This window comes from Topomyia yanbarensis, chromosome 3 (assembly GCF_030247195.1).
Source record: "Topomyia yanbarensis strain Yona2022 chromosome 3, ASM3024719v1, whole genome shotgun sequence".
Taxonomy (NCBI): Eukaryota; Metazoa; Arthropoda; class Insecta; order Diptera; family Culicidae; genus Topomyia; species Topomyia yanbarensis.
Genome location: NC_080672.1, coordinates 148611802 through 148632983, shown reverse-complemented (window position 1 = coordinate 148632983; position 21182 = coordinate 148611802). Strand labels below are relative to the sequence as shown.

The window sequence follows — 21182 nt, the reverse complement described above, 5'->3', positions numbered from 1 at the left end:
CCCATCTCGGACTAAACTTCATCCCATCAAAATTGGGTAAAAGGCATATTACCCAAAGACTGAGTAACATTGAACATTCTCAAAAATGGGTAATTTTTACCCAATGTTAGATCCATGAATGATTCTCAAAAGTAAGTAATTTTTACCATAAATTAAGTTGGTGAGACATTACTTCAAATTGTGTACTTTTTAACCAAAATTATGGTGGGGGAGTCATTCTTATAATTAGGTAAATTTAAACCAAAATTGAGCTCGTTTTTATGCTTAGGAATTCGGAAGAAAAAAATTAACAAAATAGATTATAACCTCTAAAGCACATCGTTACCCATTGCTTTCACAATGTATACACGCAGGTCATTGGATGTTTACTTATTGACCTATCATAATATTATGTAACAACGAAACAATATTTGACCTAGCCCTCTGGAGGATACAATCTCTTTTGGTTGCTTATTTGTTTTCTGCAAGATTTTATTTATTATAACAGCTTTTTTTCAAGGCCGTTTACCTTGATTTACTGACTGCGATAATTTTGTTTATGAATTCATAAATACAGCCTTTGTGTGGATGTTTTCAGGGAATCAAGAGTTTTACTACAAAAAGAGAAATAAGAGCAATGGTCTATCGACCGTAAATTCAATGGAACAGGCACTTTTGATACGGGGTAGTAAAATTGGAAGCATGATGTTAACCGTTCATCTCAGCTGCATCTGTGTTATCAAGTGCTGTTACCAGATCGTTTACCGACCTGCGCGAGCTACATAATAGAACTTTCTGTACTTTCATGCGAAACAAATCAGATATTGGTCCTAATAGCGGTGGAATGCGTAAGTTGAACACTACGAAACATTTAAACAGGACATCAAGAGCCTGGAGCGCACTCGAGCCGATTGAGATTTGAGCATCTCCACCTAACACGACAAAATAATTGCCATTTTGTGCAGGTGTTCCGATGCACACTAGATGAATGTTGTGATCAGAGCTGAAATGGTCTATGGCATCTGCAGGCTGCAATATATAAATACGTAAGATATTGCTTATAACAAGAAATAAAATAATTACATTTATCCATCTTATTAGCGGCGCAGCAAACAACTCATCTGGTGTTAAGTTTCCTGGTGTGTGTGGTCTTTTTACTCCTCGTACGGCCATTTCTTTCATCAAGATTAGAGTTCCTCGAATGTACACTGCAAATATTATAGAAATAATATTTCAAAATAAGTAATGGCATATAATGTTGTACATACCGTCAGCTATGTTCGGAAAAGCTCCACGGCGAAGTAACAATGATTGAGCTAACACTCGCTTAAGGCTTGCCTCCGAATCTGGAGCATTCATCAACCTGTCGAACGCCTGCTGCACCTGGTTTATATAAGAAAAGGACGCATAATGTCATTAGCAGGAATTAACATAACTTGTAGTATTAGATGAGACTGCTTAAAAATCTATTGATTCAATCAATCTTTTTCAGGCTACTTTTGTTTCATTTCATAGCCTTTAGCCAATGAGAACGTTTCGAATCATTCTTTTCAACTTCTTCAGCGTTTACGTTAAATTCTAGAAACTGAAACCACATCCGCCATATTGAAAAGTTTCTACTTCAAGTTTAAAATAGAGCGCATTGGCCCGATTTACAATGAATGATGGCTCAATTAAAAACTTTGTTGTTACAGATAATATAAGACGGTATTAGATAATTTCTTCACCCTCGCTTAACTTTTAAACCAGGTTTGCGAGTATGTTAACCTTGTTTAAATGCAAATGAAAAGCCAAACGCGTAAGCCAGGTTTTATCGCACCGGTAAAACGGGTTTAAAAGTGAAGCGAGGGTCAAGAAATCGACCTGAAGCTCATTTTAGACTTTAACAATCCTAAAAAGGGTGGCTCAAAAATATTTATTTCGAATAATGGTTTAAATAAAATGGCGTTTTGTTTCAATTTTAGTAGCTTTAACCTTATGGTCAATTGCCTAATTTTTCGGGGTAGACAAATTTTCTAATTCTATATACGGGTATGAGAATCAAACCAAAGTGAGCCGCGTACAAGGCAATCGATTTTACAACTATGCTATGCTCACCCCTTTCGAATAGGATGTTTCTAGGGTATTGTTGGTACTAGGAGCAGTTCCCAATAGAATGGAATACGAGAGAACAAATAGATATTTATGATAGATAAATGAGGGATCCTTACCATTAGACCATTGTATGATTTTAAATGCGGAAATTGGCTCAGAATTTGATGGACATTTTTTTTCTGGGTTATCATGTTTTTATGGATGACAAACGAGTTCTTTAGAGCTATTGAAATCTCGCGTGAGTTTTGAGGGGTAGCCTCCATAGCAGTGCACATTTCCGCCACCGCCACCATCTCATCAGAAACATCCTCTAGACTTTCGTTGCCATTTGTGCGCTTAAACTTTCGCATACCACGTGGTATTTCTTTGCGCATGTTCGCCACTCGCTGTTCAATGTAGCCACTGTGCGGGCCTGTTAATTGACCATTATGTTTGAAAAAAAACGCCGACTGTAAGAGATTATGTTAAAAGTTATGTTGGACAGGTTTATCTTATATATAAATACCTCGATGGGTGCATCTTCCGTCACCTTTTTGATTAATTGTGGGAACGCTTGTACAATCCGTTGCGCAAGAAGCATTTTTTCCTGTCTGGTAGGATAACTGAAATAAGAAAATTGTGAAGAAAAACGAGAGAACAAAAAATGATGTATTCAATATCATTAACTACAAAAACTTACTTCTGTTCTGTCCAAACACGTTTCCCAAAAAAATGGTCGCATATGACCCGCGTCATACGGAGCAGTTCATTGTGTTCCAGAACCACGTGCATTAATAGCTTACTGGTGTAAATGTTTCGAAATTGTGGGTTTTGTTCCAATGCAGCCTTAATTTCATGAATCTGCATAATATAAATGGTTAGTACATGTAAGTGAAAATGACTTTCTAACTTACTGGAAATGCTGAATTCACCGGTGCTGATGACTCGATCCAGTCGTCATGTGAAGTAATAGTTCGCTTGGCCTTTTCAATGAAGTCCAGAATGAGAACAAGCGGTCCTTTTTTTGTTATTTCCATCTCTCTCAAGTCTTGCTCTTTCATAACAGCTATACTCTCGAACGTTACGCCGTTTTCTTTCCAAAATTACAGAAGTAAACCATTAGATTGTGATATTGTATTTGATGTACAGGTTAAGTATGGTGAACTAACGCGCTCAAGAAATTTATGATTATATTAGTATCAAGCACACATATCAAATCAAATAATATTATATGTGCATTGGCATCATAATTTTATTGGAGCGACTGTAAGGCAAAATTGGGAAATCTTCAAAATCCACCATTAAACAGGTTTCTCTCTCTTATCGTTGGCATCAAAATTGATCAACGTATTCAGGACGAATTTTCGAATTTCGAAGCGATGGATCCTTGTTTTGGAAAACCTTGCCAACAGCAGGTAACATTTTTTTCAGTCGAAGATGTGCGATTTTGAAGATCTCTCAATTTCTCTCTGAATTTTAAGAATTGCACACAGATACAAATGAATGTGTTAATTTAATTAATTCTGCCTGGCATGCATTTACATATAGAACTTATTTGATTTTAATACCATGGAGCCAATGTATTATGAGTGATAAATGTAGTTTTAAACAGTTGAAACTTTATCTGGTGAGTTGCTATATGATTTAGACGATAAGTTTGCATCACACTTAAAATAGTTTAGTTAATAAGAATGTTGATTTATTATGTTGTCCAAAGGAAATAATCCAAAACAATCTTATTATGCCCCGAATAGAAATGTACAGTAACAAAATCACGATTTTCACTGTGGCAGTACAATAATTTTACAATAATTTACAGTATGTACTAGTGTTATGCTACAACACAAAAACAATAAACTTTAACATTTCTACAGTAAATTTCAATGTAAAATTAACTTTTACAGCAAAAAAGGGGGTGGTTATGCATCTTAACATTTAAAAAAATCGATTTTCTCCGCACATTTTTTCTCAAAAACGGTAAAATTTATTGTGAATTTACTATATCAGTTTTTACTGAATAGTAAAATTAATTGTTACATGAAATTTTATTGTAAATCTACTGCGAGAACTTTGCGTCGAACAATGTTGAAACAGTAATAACTATAATATATATTGTTTTATGATTGTTTGTAGGGTAAATGCTGAAGCAAAATTCTATCCGGGGCTAAACCTAGGGGCAGATCACTCTAGGAATGTATAACAAATTTGCATCAACTTAGAAAAAATGCATTTAATTTCCATTTTTGCATCAACTTTGCACTCCCTCGCAGAAAAGATTACTTAACAATCGTCCTACGCTGATCCACTTTGTTCGATGTTTTGTTGAATGTGGGGCTGTTTTTTGTATGGTTTTGCCGTCTTTCACGCAACGCAAAATACATTGTACGCAACGCCAAATGCATTACGAATTTCTATTTTGATGGAAAGAAATGCATTTAATTTCGCTGATTTTTAAAAATGCATCATAAGTGATCTGCCCCTGGGGCTGAACTATATTTCGTTTAATGTATGCTCATGCGGTAAGTGCTATAGTTTTAAAGCGGACCCTACACGAGACAGAAATATTGTCAATAAATATATTGACAAGACTGCTTTAATCCATCAATCCCATTTAAATACTACAGAATCAATATTTTCAAGATGACCTTACACCATCAATATATTGATCAATATATGATTTATTGTCAATATTTTTGCTCGCCTAGGGTCTGCTTAACAAACCTGTTTCCGTTGGATAATATGCTTTAAAAACAAGATCACTGAATGCAATACAGTTTGATTCAGATCGTCATCACTGGTGTCACTAAATTAAGATCTAGAAAAAGTATTATATACAGTACATTGAAATAATCTGAGTAAAATCAATGAATTGCAATCTCTTTGTTTTTTTTTTAAATCTTTTGCTGGATATATTTTTATAGTGCACATTATATTTCTAATTTAATATATTGGGTCTTAGCCACAACCCAGTAAAGTTCTGCCGGAAATGAACCAGAATTCCAGCTGGTTCCAGTTAGTATTCCGGCTCCAGTGAAGCAACCGATTCTAACTAGAATCGGTTGTGTCGCTGGAGCCGTAATACTAGCTGGAACCAGCCGGAATTCCGGTTTATTTCCGGTTGATGATCGGTAGGCCTTTGAAACTGCTCTAGGCTATCTGCCGTAAATTGCTGTTTACAGTCCATCCATAAATGACGTAGCATTATATGAGGGAGGGGGAAGTTTTGTATTTTGTAATGTGTGACGACATGGAGTAGGGGGTCACATCATGCTACGTAGCTTTTTAAGGGGGTATAGGAGTTGAGTTGAGAGAGGCCAATTTTCAAATCGTAAGCGTTTCCGTATATATGATTCCAAAATCGAAGTGTGAGCAAATTAATTGGTTCCTGTAGTGAATGATTTTTAATGTTTCCAAACTTTCAAGTTTTCTAATGATAATGGAAAATTCTTGAACATGTGCGCAGTTAAAAACGAAGTTTTTTCTTTGTTAATTCTCGAACAATATATACTCAGCTTTAGGGGGAGGTGGGGGGAAAGGTTTCCTTCAACCTATGTCATTACCAGGGGGATTGGGTCGAAATGCTACGATAGGGGAGAGGGGTGCTAAGAATCGCACTAATAATGCTGCGTCATTTTTTTGATGTGGCTTGTAAAAGTAGTGTAGATACCAGCCGAAACCTGCTGTTCACCAGAAAGAGTTTGAGTATTGTTGTATACATGATTCTGTTGTTTACTATTAGGATATAATATGCTTTCGCAGTTAAGTGATTTTCGTTGTAGGAAAGTACTTGTCAATTGGAGCAAAGACCTAAACTAATCCGAAAATCTGATTTACAAACTATAAAGAGAGCTAAGGGGCCATGCATAAATGACGTAGCATTTTAGGGGTCAGGGAGGGTATACCAAATTTGTGACGAAGTGTGACGAGGGAGAGGGTAGGGTCAGAAGTTTTGCAACGTAGCATTAAGTTTAAAACCCATTGTTTAGAGAAAACAATTTAATGATCCTCCATTCCCAAGAGATATGAATTTAAATTCAAACAAGTTACTTTTGATGCGGTTTTTCATGAGGTAAATTTTACGATTGGCGGAATTACAATAATACGAAAAGATTTTGTATGCTGATTTAATTTGCTGCATTAGTTAGCTAATGTTGCTAACTAGTAGACTTAGTTTGGAAGCTGAATATAATTTTCACTTCGGATTCAACCAAACAAAATTTAGTAATTTAGATGAACGTATGGTTCTTAGAATCATTGGCAGCTGCACGATTGTGAACTGAGAGAACTTGTCTTCATGCTCTCCTTGACATATAAAATTCAAAACAAAACTATCAACACTATATTTGTCATGAAATGGGCTTATTTTGCACGCAATTCGCTGTTATAATGAAAATGTTGATAAAAGTCGTCAAACATTTTGACAGGGCGTGTATTTAAAATAATTAAAAAACATGTATTTTTTTTTCATTTCCCGGGCGCTGTGCGTGGGACGAGGGGGAGGGGGTAGGTAATTGCTACGTTATTTGTATGTTCGTGATTGTATGTCCGCGTTTGTATTCGTACGTTTATGTGTCACTTGTGTGAATTCGTTGCGCAAAGGCATGGAGTTAAGCTGCTAGGACCGCGCGTAGACACTTCATGATCGCGTGGGAGCGAGCGCTTGTGTGTTCGCGCTTGAGCGAGCATTTGTAAGTTCGATGTGTTAATCACCGCGGCGGTTCATGATATTGCGAAGGGTTCGAGCATTTGTGTGTTAACGTATTTGATCGCGTATGCTAGCGTGTTCGTGACTTCGAGTGCTCGAGTTACACCATATTAACCCTCAACAAGGCAAGGTGTCTCAGAGGCCCAGCTAGTTACAGTTCTCTAGTTTCAATGAACTTAGAATTTGAAATACAAATGATCAAACTTTTTTAAAAAGATTTTTTTCTCCGAAAATACCTTAAACCCTACGCCCCCTCCCCCCTTAATGAAAAATTGTAAATTTGTGACCAAGCAATGTTTTTCGATTTTCTCATAGCAGCAGGGGACATTTTTTTGTGTTGAATGTTCAGACAAATTCATTGATTTTAATTTTGATTTCTATTACTTATTACTTACTAATTTAAGAAGATAAACAAAAACTTACCATTCAACTTATCACGCGTATCTTCGTCTAATGTTAATATGAATTTATTGTATAAGCTGTCTTTAGTTCCTGTTGATAAAGAAAAAGTTTTAAAATGAGTTAGTGTTATGACGTTAAAATATTTCAAGAACTTATATTCATATTTCTGTTGACAAATTATTTCAATGGACCTAGTGGATCTTTAAGGATATGTAGGTTAATGAATTTTCTGGGTGGATTATCAAAATAAGGGCTATTAAACATATTACGAACAATACGAGTTAGGCCGCCATCATGGCACGCCAAGAGCTGGATAGTATTTAGATGGGTAGCTCTCTCTAACACCAGTAGTATGAACGTTAGTATTGAGCAGTTAGGCAATGGTTATTATAATAATCATAATTTTATTCTATAAAATGGCGCTATTTTATATAATAAAATTATTATCATTATAATAACCATTGCCCAACCTGTTCAATACTAACGTTAACGCTACCAATGAAAACGTACCTTTCTACTGTTAACGAATTGGAGTGTTTCATTTGTTCCTATTACAGCTCATCCATGTATTGCAAACTGATGTATAAGAATTCATTATTCGCATCGTAGGTTTTCCATAAACTGTATGTTTTTCGTTTGAATATTTTTGATTCCGCTACTCGAACAATGCGCTGTGATATTGTCGTTTTATAGGCATGTGTTTTTTCGCAAAATTCTATCATGTCCAGTTCCTGAATAATAAATGCATATTCTAATACCGTATCAATAATTGCAAGGACAACTCCGTAGCAAGTGACGTCACATTTTTTATATTTAACTGTAAGTCCTGCGGTGAAATTCGTTTCGTTGTATGAATAGTGCATAATCAGAGTGATTTCAGGCGGCAATTCGAAGAGCAGAGCTTTATATTCTAGCTCATCTTTTTTGACATTGGCAGTACGAAGTATTTGTTTCTTTCCAATGTCGTATTGGTGCTCAACAATACGTTTAATTTGACTTAAATTTAAGCGTTTCGTCAAACTAAGCGTGACATTTTTAAAATTATTGCAATTTTTTGTTTGACCCTTTATTTGCTTAAATTTGCTTTCAAAAAGCATGCAGCTATCATTCACAGATGGTCCTTTTTCCAAGATTTTTTGAGGGTAATGACTCAAGTGATGAAGTTTGTTTATGGCATTTCCAGGATGCCTTGCTGCGAATTCAAGATAAAATATGCTTATAGCCATTCGTAGATCTTTAATCATGTCTTCATTCATAATGTTTGAAAAAGAATAATACGTAATCTTTAGCAAAGCACAAAGAATTTTTGTGTAGTTAATGTCTTCGTCAAGAAAGCTGCTGAACAAGAAAGGGAATGTACGTAACAATGTCCATGTTTGTGCAGCGGATTGGCTGATAGTGTGACTTTTAGATTTTAATATATCCATGGAAAAATTTGCTGACGGTTTATCTCGTTTTTTTGCGTCGCCGTAGTTGAATTGTGTAATTCTTTCGTTGATTTCTTGTACTGTTATTACTTTTTTCTGTACTGAAGTCCTTAACATAATTTTTAAAACCATGCTCACTACTCCCTCGAGTAGGTCGTGCATTGGATCAAATGTTAGATTATTTGCCATCTTGAAATATCGCAGTTCGTGAAATGGGCAATCCTGTATAATCCCGCATTGATTTGGCGTAATTTGTCCTCGCTGAAGTGCTGTTAGATCATTCTCATAACTCTCTACCGTCCGCAGTGGATATGTATCACCAAACTCACCGGTTTTGAACGTGTCACGGTTGATATAACAAGTGCGACAAAACATTTTTGCTGAAGGACTAAGCAATCCCAATACTTCATGTAACGCCAAAGTATCACCGAGTATGTCCACTAACACCGCTCGCATTTGCAACTGTCCTTGTGGTGTACTGATCGTGATTCCTTCGTCAGATTCTAATGTGAGTAGATCATCGATTAGTGGCTGCAGCGTCGTTTTAAATCCGTATTTTTTCAAACATTTAGCTTGCACGATCAGAGTGGTATATATTCTACTCAGTGATGCGTTCAGTATCGGGTGAAAGTTTTGAACCTTAAACGAAAATACGGTAACTTTCTGTTTCCCTTTTCTTGAACCCAGTGGATTCAAAATTTCGATGTCATCAAGATGAAGCGACAATCTTACTGCATGAGGATACTTCTTCAAATAAGGATGCGACCGAAACTGAGATCCATCTTTAAAGGTACGTATTGTACCATCGTTTCTTGGTTCCTCCAGAGTTACCATTCTTCTTGCATCAGGATTGCTCATTATTAGACGAAGAGTGTCTGTAATCGGGATGTAGTGTGCACGATCTTTCACGAACCATATTTTTTTCACCGGTGGTCTCGATTGTAACCTTTTCAAAATCACTGTTCCTCGCTTTTCGGCAAACGGACATATTTCCATCATTTTAGTTTGACCTAACTGTATTTCTCTCGGAACCGGTAGAGGGCATTTTGCTTTGTATTCCAGAAGTGCTAAATTACTTTTATGTGTTTTGACATCCACAAAAGGATTAGGTATGAACAAATTGTTTATGAACTCAGTTGCATCATCATCAGAAACTGGAATTTTTTTCTTTGCCAAAAAAATGCTCACGGTGCGCATTGTATATTTTTGAATATTTTCACACATTTTCGTGGCCGCGTCAATAAAACATCTTATTTTTGATTCTGGAACTTTGACGTCACTTCGCATAGTAGTAATGACTGACGCACAGTCAGCAGTAATTTGTTCCAGCAACAATACTTCAATGTTTAAAAAAAATGGATTTGTGATCTTCGACGTATCCATTATATCCATTTTCTCAGAACTGTTCGAAGTTTCGATAACTTCATCATTTACATCGCAGACAATTCCATCGTTCGACAAAATATTTTCCTCGACTGGACCATGCTGATGGTAATGTTGATAATGTTTTTTCAGTGCGTCGAAGTTAGTAAAAAGAACTGGATGTGTAGTACATATAGTACATTTATATGGCATTTGATTTCCTGATTTTGATTTCAAGCCGTGTTGTTTGTAGAAATGTGTTTTTAATAGATCTAATGAGCTGCATGTTGTTTCGCAGTTCGGCATGTGACATCGAATACCTTACAATTCACATAAAGAAAAAAATGAACCATATGTAGTATGTATTGTATGACGTTTCGTTATTTTATTTATTTACTTGTACTGGTCTTCGAAGTACTCGTATACAGTTCCTTAATTATTACTAATTCTATGTGTAAAAATATTCTTACTTATATTTAAATCATGTATCATCCATTTTGGATCTTTTTGATTCGGGATTTGCTATCAAAAACGAATCCAATAGAACATCAGCCTATCCTTATAGCATTGGACGTGTTGCCATACAATGCCGAGGGCATACGTTGCTAAAACTGCAGTTTTTCTCTCCGCAGTTCTCTTTCTAGAGTTTTTCTAGTTTACTCATAATTTTATCCACAAATCTAGGAACATTGTCTATGGTCCGAATATACGACGTTAACTGATTCATGATTTATCACATATTGATCTTTATTTGGTATTAGTGGTTGTTAAACAAAATTAACAAAGTCATATTTTCTCGAAAATCGTTACACGACACTTGGAATATAATTCATGGATCCATTCTGGATTCGTCAAATGGTTATGATTGCGAGCATATAAGTTACAATTCACCATTCGTGCGCGTGGAATGGTCCACAAGTTAAAAAAAAACACTTCCACTTTCAAGATATAGTTAATGAAATTTACGATTATGAGCCTGATCTTAATCTTTGCACGTAATCAATTTCACTGGAACGCAGTGTACTATTCATCGATTTTTTAACCGATTTATGATTCCTAATATGCTAGAAACGATTCATCATTCGAGCTCGTGAAACTGTTCATGATATATATAATGAAGTAATTAATTTGCCACATAATCTTAATATACTTACGTAAACAATTAAAAGAAACTCAAGACTATTATTCATGGATTATTCGCTCTGCTTTTTGTTTTTGAATATTCGATGTGCGCTATTGTGTACAACTGCTAGCAACCAGACTCATTGGCGCGAGCATTAGACACAAGAAAACTAGTAGGACTTGTAACCCTGTTACAAAAATTGCCAAAATTTGCCAGAAACGCGAGCGAAACCGAGTTCGCCCTAGTTCAACTAATTCGACAGGATGCGCTCAGAAATCTGACAGGGCTGCCAAACCAAGACTTACAGAAATCTAGCAGAACAGTTTCTGCCAGAAAATTTGGTGACTGGGCAATTGCAGACGAAACAGGCCGTTGCAATTGCAGACGAAACAGGGACGTTGCCCACTAAATCACTGCATAAGGCCAATTGCGGCGGGCCATGATTCTGAATGTGATATTTATTGTACGGTTTAGATATGAGACTTCACGATCGCGTGTATCATCGCGAAGGGCTCGAGCATTTGTACGTTAACGTGTTCAATCGCGCGTGCGTTTGCATGTCGCGTGTGCTAACGTATATGTAACTTCGCGTATATGAATTCTATAACTCATGATCGCGCGAGTTGGCAATCGTCGTAGATGAGTTGGCAATCGGTTGAGATGCGTCTTCCTCTGCATCTTCTGCGCAAGGTTGTCCATGATGTGCTGTCTGATTACAATACTTGCATGTAGGAGTTTGCCCCTCATGGGTGCATAGCGTAGTTTGTTTAATTGTAGTTCCGTGAGTTTTGAGTTTTATTGTCAAGTAGGAGGGTATGGGCCTAGGGACAGATCACTCTAGAAATGTATAACAAATTTGCATCAAATTAGAAAAAATGCATTTAATTTCCATTTTTGCATCAACTTTGCACTCCCTCCCATAAAATTTTGTTTAACAAACGTCCTACGCTGATTCACTTTGTTCGACGTTTTGTTGAATGTAGGGCTGATTTTTTGTAGGCTTTTGACGTCTTACACGCAACGCAAAATACATTGCACGCAACGCAAAATACATTACGAATTTCTATTTTGATGGAAAGAAATGCATTTAATTTAGCTGATTTTTAAAAATGCATCACAAGTGATCTGCCCCTAGGTATGGGTCTTTCGACCCCCATCATCACTACAAAAACGCCGTTAGGAGTACCCAGGAAGAAGTTTCTCCAAGTATCAGACGTAATGGATTCTACTTCTCGGTATTGCGACAGTATTTTGCAATTGGCTCAGGAGGGGTACGAGGTGATAGGTCATATAGCTTTACATCTATATAATCATTTTCAATATAAACGGGAATCTCAATTCCAACGTTGTCACTTTCAACCACGTGTTTTAAGTTGTTCTGCAAAACAAACGCTCAGCTTGTGCTAACGTGTTGAATGATATTAACACTGCACTGATGATACTGAAGATACACGACTTCCGCAAGCCTAAGTTGCATTTTTACCTTCAGAAGGTATTCCACTTCACTAAAACTCGGTCGTTTTGAACAAAATTTAAAGTCAACGACCGCAGCGTTGGGTCGGAGTAGAGCTTTTTCGTCAACTTTACTCATCATGACAAGAATAATCCGATGTTTCCTTTGTTCTCGAGACAATGCACACTAGATCGAGAGGCCCGTTTTCTAGGGGCAGATCACTTGTGATGCATTTTTAAAAATCAGCTAAATTAAATGCATTTCTTTCCATGAAAGTAGACATTCATAATGTATTTTGCGTTGCGTGCAATGTATTTTGCGTTGTGTGTAAGACGTCAAAACCCTACAAAAAAGAAACTAGTCCTACATTCAGCAAAACGTCGAACAAAGTGAATCAGCGTAGGACGTTTGTTCAGCAAACTTTTCTATGAGGGAGTGCAAAGTTATTGCAAAAATGGAAATTAAATGCATTTTTTCTAATTTGCTGCAAATTTGTTATACATTTCTAGAGTGATCTGCCCCTAGCCTGTTGTTCACTTCGCTCGATTGTACGTCTGACTGCGGCAGAAGTAGAAAGTAGACTGAAATTATCCCAATTGATGGTCAATAGCTAAGTTATGATTATATTTTCTTAGTGGTGTATTTTACCCCATCTACCTCCACATACGCTTGCATTACATTCACATAAATCACTTGCGACGCGTTTGTGCAAATGGAATCTTGGTCATATCTCGAAAAATTCAAACGTGCACCAGAGGCACATGCCTGGCAAAATTCAAATGTTAGATTTGTTCCAAAGTTTCGAGTGGGTAAATACCAACTCGATTATTTTCAAGTGGATAGTACTACCTTTAATACACTCAAACAAAATTATCACTTACCAATCACATGCAAAAACATATAAATATTTTCCATAATACTTTTCACGTAAATATTACATATTTCCCACATAGAAAACTTTGTTGTCAATCTATAGAAAAGGGGAAAAAATTAGTAAAAATAAACAAATTTTGGTTTTAAATAACAATTTTCCCGTTTGATATAATGACAAACAAGATTCAGGTTTGATTCAATCAATTCTGTTGGTTGAAATTACCAACAAATTCTTTTGTTGGATTTTCAGTAGTTTAAACAAATATTTCGTTTGAAACAACAAATTTTATTTTGATTCAACAATGTTTCTATTTAAAATGTAAACAGAAGTATTTGTTGAACTAAATCAAATACATGCTCCCGAAAAGCGCCCATTTCAGTTTGAAATAGTCATTCGTCACGTTTTAGATTCTACTAAACGTTTTGTTGATTCAAAAAGGCCTGATTCTTCTGCGTGTAATTAAAACCAGTGTTGACTACATGTATATTCTAAGTGAAGTTCATTTCCCTTCCATAGGAATTTCATATACTTTCTAGAATTATTCCATATATTTTAATGTGATTTTCATGTGATTAATAGTTGCATTTAAAATTACATTCAAATGATTTTTTTAGTGTATAAAAAAGTCGACGGTAAATAAATACATAGGCATTGAATTTTATTCGTAATGCATCTTATATGATTGGTTTATAATTAATAGCATAACTATCCTCAACTAGAACAGTTTCCCTTACCATGCATCCTTTATGTTGAGAAAATCAGCAAACTTCGTCGTAGTTTTCGTTGGTTCCTATAATGCTTAATTTATTTTTATTTTCTGCAATCTGAAATATAATTTAATTTTACTGGTATTTTCCTTTTGTACTTAATTGATTGAATTTACATTTACATACCTTCAGAAAAGTGTTCGAGTATCTCTAGGCGTATTTTGCCTTGTGCTGTAAGTACCGTAAACTATATTGAAACTTTTTTCACATCTTAATTCACGTAAAATTCATGTTCTTTACACATAACACTTAAGTATGTGACAATCACATAGAATGTATGCATGGTATACTTTAAAGTCATTGGTAGCGTATTTGATATTCATTAATTTAGGTATGAATGTTAATTGCTGCACATGAATCTAATGAGATTGGAGATTTTTAATATTTACGTGTTTTTTCACATGAAATTTATATGATTTTTTGGCTCAGTGTATAGTGGGATCAAAATGCATTCGTCTTGCTGAATGTTTTTAGAAATAGGCCACTTTAAAGCATGGCATGTACAAATAAAGTAAATTAAGGGTCAAATCGGATAACAAATAGTTTTTGGACTTACTGTAAATTGTACTTATTCTACAGTTAAGAGCCAGCAGAAGGGCATTTGCGCGTGGAATGTCTGCATTAGAGACTTAAGACAAATTCCCTATAACTAATATCACAGAGAACATACATCCATGATCGAACAAAAATATTTAAAAAACGTGTGTAAACATTTGAATTAATATGCGATAAACACTAGCACCGCCACACCAACCTATCCCAACTATCCGTCAAATCCATTCCGGAATCGGTTCGAAATCCTGAATGGATTCAGTATGGAATCTTGCTCAAAGAAAACAACCGATTCCGACTCCATCGGTTGATGCATTAGAGCTGGAATTCATGCTGGAAGTCCGAACCGGTTCCGGACTAGTTTGACTGGGTAAAGGAATAATCGCTGTCAATTCTGTCGAACTCAGCCACAAAAAAAACATGACGACAGCAGCGCACCTGGTTTGGATATCCCAACTACCTTCGAAACCGTTAGAGATTTTACACAAGTTGAATGCTGAAGATGTACGTCTGCTCTCTGTGATAATATGTGCAAACCTTCACCAAGCAGGTTTCTTAGCGTGGAGTTTTCGCAATAACCCTGTAATTGCCACGTATGGTAATAACCAACAACGCATGTAGTGCCAGGCAGCGATGCCACATGTTTTTATGAAATGTCTGTAGAAGAATAATTAAAATGTCTGTAAATGTCTCTAAATGGTTGAGTAAAACCTAGTTACACTAGAATCACAGAGAACAGACATCCATGATCGAACAAAAATATTTAAAAAACGTGTGTAAACATTTGAATTAATAAACGAAAAACACTAGCGCCGCCACACCAACCTATCCCAACTATCCGTCAAATCCATTCCGGAACCGGTTCGAAATCCTGGATGGATTCAGCATGAAATCTAGCTCAAAGAAAACAACCGATTCCGACTATATCGGTTGACGCATTTGAGCTGGAATTCATGGTGGAAGTCCGAATCGGTTCCGGACTAGTTTGACTGGGTAGAGGAATAACCGCTGTCAATTCTGTCGAACTCAGCCACAAAAAACATGACGACAGTAGCGCACCTGGTTTAGATATCCAAACTACTTTCGAAACCGTTAGAGATTTTACACAAGTTGAATGCTGCAGATGGACGTCTGTTCTCTGTGCTAGAATATTAATCTTAAAATAGATTGAAATTAAAATACTATTAATGAAGGAATCACTCGTAGTCGAATACAGTTATTCTAGTACAATTTTGCTAAACACTTACTCTTTTAAAAGTCTGTAGATTTCTAACTACGTCTGTAGGAGGCTATCAAAAGTCTGTAAAATTCAGACATGTCTGTAAATCTGATATCGCTGGCCAGGACATTACTTTTAATGGAGCATTTCACTATTTGAGCTTCGAAATAAGCAAAATCGTTTAGCTGAACATAAAGTAAACCGGTCTTAATGTGGATGTACAAATCCTGTCATACATGCAGCAGTTATACACTTAAACTGTGATTATAGCAGTATATACATAGATATTTAAAAAATTATCTCAGTTTGCCCCGAGTTTCAAATCAACGGCAGAAACATATTATATCAGTATCCAACAATCATCTCCTTTACACAACACAACAACCAATGCTATTAAAATCGTCATCGTCAATCGCACTACCGCTTGCCAAAAAAATTAGCCAACATAATTTATGATGAATTTATCTGTGCCCGCCACGCATTATTTAAAGAGCACTCAACCACCCCTTCGCACGTGCACACTTGCAATCCGCGTATTGAGCTCCGAAAAAAGAGCGGTGTTCTACTTTTTCTGCGATGTGTGCACGCCACGCCTGTGCATCATTGATGGAATGATGCCTGGCAGCAGTCATTGAATATAATCCAACCAAAGAGTTTGAGCTGACACAAAACGTAACAGCTACTACGAGGTCAGAAAGCAAACCGAATTTTCTCTTATGTGCCGTTTTTATACCTGGCGAAGTTCATAGGATAACAAAGAGGCAGTCCTAGCAACGTTCGCTGCTGGGTTGAGTTGTGCGGACCAATCAGCGCAAATAATTACCACCTTTACAAAATACATTATTTTCGTTATCTATAATAGAAGTACATTTTACGGGATCAAATACAATATACGTGCACATATTTCCGATGCAAAAATATAGCGATTTCGATCAGTACAACGGAAGTTACTCGCATTTGAAAACTGGTGAAAATATCTCAGCAGAAATTTTTGAAAAGGAACCCCCATATTGAAACGTTAGAAGTATTCTACTTAAAAAATGCGGTTAATGTACATACTACCCTAATTTGGATATAATTTTGAGTAAAAATTAGGGAAATAACACATACGAAAAGACTGAGACGCTAGCGAATTAAATATTATCTGAAATATATATGTTTCATGGTCGCTTGTAACATAATAAACAATACCTAGCGATTTCGAATCATTCCGTTGAATTTAGTAATTTTGTTATATTAGCCTAGTGACTTCTGTAAGGAATGGTGCACTGTGAACAAAAAGTGAAGTCACCACAATATATAATATTAGATATTCACGTTGGCCTATACAAAATGATGGACCACAACAGTTCGAGAAATCAGTAGATAATAAAGAAAACATTGCTTAATGTTACAAACTTACCGTTACTGCTTGTAGCTTCACTGTCCATTGTATAGTATTGAACCCTAAAAGAAAAATGTTGAAACAAGTTTAGAAATATAACACGTTTTATTTCATTTTCACTGTAAAGGATAATTGCATGAACTGTCAAAAAAAGATTATAACTACTAGATAGCATATGTCTGTTAATATTTTTTCGAAGTACTAACGGCATTCAATCAGTGAGTGACTGGAAGATATGAAAGGTATGATTAACGCCTTACTCTAGATAGAGTAAGGGATCTTAAATCTGTTAATTGCGTTCTTGTCGGCTGGTCTCACGAACACTAATGCAGGTTCTTGGTTGAAAACAATCCCATTTGCTTTTGCCGCCTTTGTTTATTATTTTCCATCAGCTAGTGATGTAGTATTTGTGTCATGTCACGTGTACGTAAAGTCTATACTGGTAGGATAGTCTCTCATAGGTTTAACAGTTAGACATTTATTGCCCCAGGTACATAGATGTCAAAGTAATAAGTTACAATATGTTAGAGCAAGACATCATGGTTCGATTAGTGAATGCATGGATACACTATCCCATTGCCCCCCAATAGTTATAATCTGTTTTAACTGCTGACTAGTAGAGAACGCTGTCATTAGCTTCAGCTGCAATCTAATTAATATCGCAACAACATCCGAAACAGAAAATAATTCGGATGCATCTGTTTTGTATGGGAGCTCCAACACCACATCAGTTAAGGAATGTATGGGCCTTATAACAGTTCATGATTGGAGCGCGACGACTGGATTAAGTGAACGCAAATGTAACAACGTGCAAAACTTACCAGATTTGCTTTCGACACGCTTTGCTTCCCGTAGATATACGACCAATACCTCTTTCCTCTTCCTACACGGATGCGGCAACGCTGATTGTTTCCTAGATAACGAATAAACTTAATTAATGTTTCATCTAAAGAACCTAACAACGGATCCGTATCAGCAATGTCCCGGCAAGTTAGACCATCAACCAAGAGGCTGTCTAAATTGCCAGGATTCATGCTGATTTCGTTTTTGGATACGAGTCGCGGTTGATTCCCTTTATGCAGTCTTTTTGTATAGATTTACCATTGTAATCCTTGAAGCAAACTTACTGTGATTCGTTTCGAAAAACATAATCCAAATGAACACAGAATGATTTGTCGGTTTTCCAATGAAAAACACCGGAACAGTGGTTTTGCACTCTCTAACAGAAGTGGGAATGAAACACGTCTAGCGGCCTGCTCTTCCGCCAGAAAATGAAACAGCAGTGCAATTCACTACCCCAGGGTTTTTCAATGAAAAACCCAATTGTTCAAAATATTCGAAGTTACCCAAAGTATATAAAGATTTTGGAACTTACCAAATTTTCAATCGTTTAACTTCGATCTTGTTCCTATTAAACCACCTTTTAATTCGGGTACAGCTGGTGTATAGCCTTGACCCGCGTCGCTAACAGATTCCCGTGTGGTAAATAATCCTCCTATGCCGATGCGACAACGCCGATCTTTTTCCTGGATAAAGAATGTACTAAATTAGCGTTCTCACAAAAGATCCAAATATAACGGAACTGTATCAGCAATGTTCCGGCAAGTTAGACCATTAAATCAGATTCCAAATTGTCGGAATTCGTTTAGGATCCGGGTCACGGTAAATTCGCTCAAAACAATCGTTTTTTTTATATATATATTTAGTCAACATTGAAGCGAACCTAGTTTGACAGTAGCCGAACCCAATAATTTTTTAAAATATGCGAACTTACCAAATATTTGACCGATTTCTTCCTCCGTTTTTCTTAGAAAGTTCCTTCCTTAACTTTAACTAACTGAGGTACAGTCACGCAACACTAAAAATAACAGCGGAATTCGCTGGAAAATTGTCAATTGTCATTGAAAATACCCAAAAGTACGTTCCCTGCATATTACCCATTCAATGGGTAATCACCATGGCGAAAAAAATACCCAATTTTAGGTTCATACTATTAGAACTTCTCGCTATGGATTATTTACTCACAGTTTGGGTACTACATTCTTTCCGTGTACTTCCACTTTCTTAGATGATTCGTTCCAATAAAGACTTCTGACGAGTTAAAACGTGATTCTTTGTGACTCTTTCCCATCATCATAACATGGTGTCAGAAGTTTTCGCGGTTATCGAGAAAGTGCGTATCGAATCGCGACGATAAAAAAAGAACAGGAATCGGTGTATTATAGGAATCGAGCGCGTGTGTATGTGCCGAATATTTCCATCTGACCGGTATTGAAGAGCTAGAGTGAACTGGAGGAATTTAGGGAATTGCTTAAAAATCAAAATAAACTTTTCGAGAAGTTTATGCGTCAAGTTCAGAATGGTCAGCAGCAGGCAGCAGCGGCTGCTCTTTCGGTGTTACCAAGTGTTCCGCTTCCTCCTCCCTTAGCAATTGATGGTGACATGGAGGAGGATTTCAGCTTCTTTGAGGGTATCTGGAAGAACTATGCTACAGCAGTCGGCATCGATGCCTGGCCAGAGGAAGAAAATGGTAAGAAAGCTTTTTGCTATCGATCGTGGGTGTACATGCATTGAAAAAATACTTCAATTTCGAGCTGACGGAAGAGGACAAACGTACGTCTGATAGTGTTCTAGCGGCAATTAGAAAAAAGTGGTCAGTGCGGGGAATGTGACAGTAGACCGGTTGGATTTTTTCACGGCTACTCAACTATCGTCCGAGTATGTTGACGATTACGTGTCGCGGTTGAAAGTTATGGCAAGAGTTTGTCATTTCGGACAGTTGGAAAGTGAAATGTTGACGTACAAAATCGTAACCTCAAATAAATTGCGGAATTTGAAATCGAAAATGCTCACAATGGCTGACAAGGCAGTTAATTTGTACCGCATTGAAGAAATTACGGCAAAACACGCCCAAGTGCTTTTATTGGACGGAAAGAGAGATGTGCAAAAATTGAAATCGACAGAAGGCCGCAAGTGTAAGTTTTGCGGAAAATGGCATGTCTTTGCCAAAGGTTCCTGTCCAGCGTATGGAAAAAAGTGCCAAAAGTGCGGTGGTAAAATCCACTACAAAAAAGTTTGTCGTGCGAAAAATGGATCGAAGAAGAAGTCACGGAAAGTAAAACATGTGAATGATGGAAGCAACAGCAGTTCTGAAGATGGCGATTCACAGTGCAGTGATACTGACGATTCGGATGAGTCTCATGTCGATGGGAAAATTGGGAAAATTTATGACAATTCCCAAAACGGAGGCAACGTGATGGCAGACATACGATTAAAAGTTGGGAAAACTTGGAAGAAAGTTAAGAGTGAACTAGATACGGGAGCTAATACGAGTTTAATCGGGCGCGAGTGGCTGTGTAAACTGATTGATGATCCGAATCCGCAGCTTTTGCCGTCACCTTATAAGCTGCAGGCTTTTGGCGGAAGCTCAATTACAGTGCTTGGACAAGTGAAACTGTTGTGCAAATACAAAAAGAAGAAGTACCGACTTGTGCTGCAGGTTGTTGATGTAAATCATAGACCATTGTTGTCGCTGCGAGTGTTTGATTAAGTTTTGTAATTCGGTGTCTATGGTACCAACCTCAATCCAATCCAAACCACCACACCCACCCAGTTTGCAAATCATTCTGTAACAGCGTGCTGGTACCCGAAAAATCCGTACACGGTTTAAGGCTCAAGTTACCTCAAGGCTTGGTAGTATGCGTAAGAAAAATTGTGTTCAGCTTTGCCACCAGATTATCCATTTAAACCTTTTCAAAACTCTAAAAGAAGAATATCAGTCGATTTATTAGATCATCAGGATTCAATTCATGCAAAATACCTGCTGGAAAAACCATTGGCTTAGCTGGATGGTGCTTTTGAA

At 36.7% G+C, this 21182-nt stretch overlaps 1 protein-coding gene across 2 annotated transcripts; it reads right to left on the bottom strand.

Annotated features, from left to right (window-relative positions):
• Window positions 1-561: 561 nt before the first annotated feature.
• On the bottom strand, window positions 562-19213 carry LOC131691204 (uncharacterized). 2 transcript variants are annotated; one of them, XM_058977429.1, is made up of 13 exons: window positions 19095-19213; window positions 18696-18846; window positions 18142-18233; window positions 17339-17382; window positions 7181-7249; window positions 4774-4867; window positions 2967-3145; window positions 2753-2913; window positions 2579-2675; window positions 2190-2522; window positions 1248-1362; window positions 1063-1187; window positions 562-1008 (listed from the first exon to the last, which is right to left on the bottom strand). In XM_058977429.1, the coding sequence occupies exons 7-13, from the start codon at window positions 3111-3113 to the stop codon at window positions 688-690; spliced, it is 1299 nt and encodes a 432-aa protein (XP_058833412.1). In that variant the 5' UTR covers window positions 3114-3145; window positions 4774-4867; window positions 7181-7249; window positions 17339-17382; window positions 18142-18233; window positions 18696-18846; window positions 19095-19213; the 3' UTR covers window positions 562-687. The 2 variants fall into 2 exon arrangements, with proteins under 2 accessions (XP_058833412.1, XP_058833413.1); XM_058977430.1 differs by lacking the exons at window positions 17339-17382; window positions 18142-18233; window positions 18696-18846; window positions 19095-19213 and adding an exon at window positions 7670-7806.
• Between the last annotated feature and the right edge of the window lie 1969 nt (window positions 19214-21182).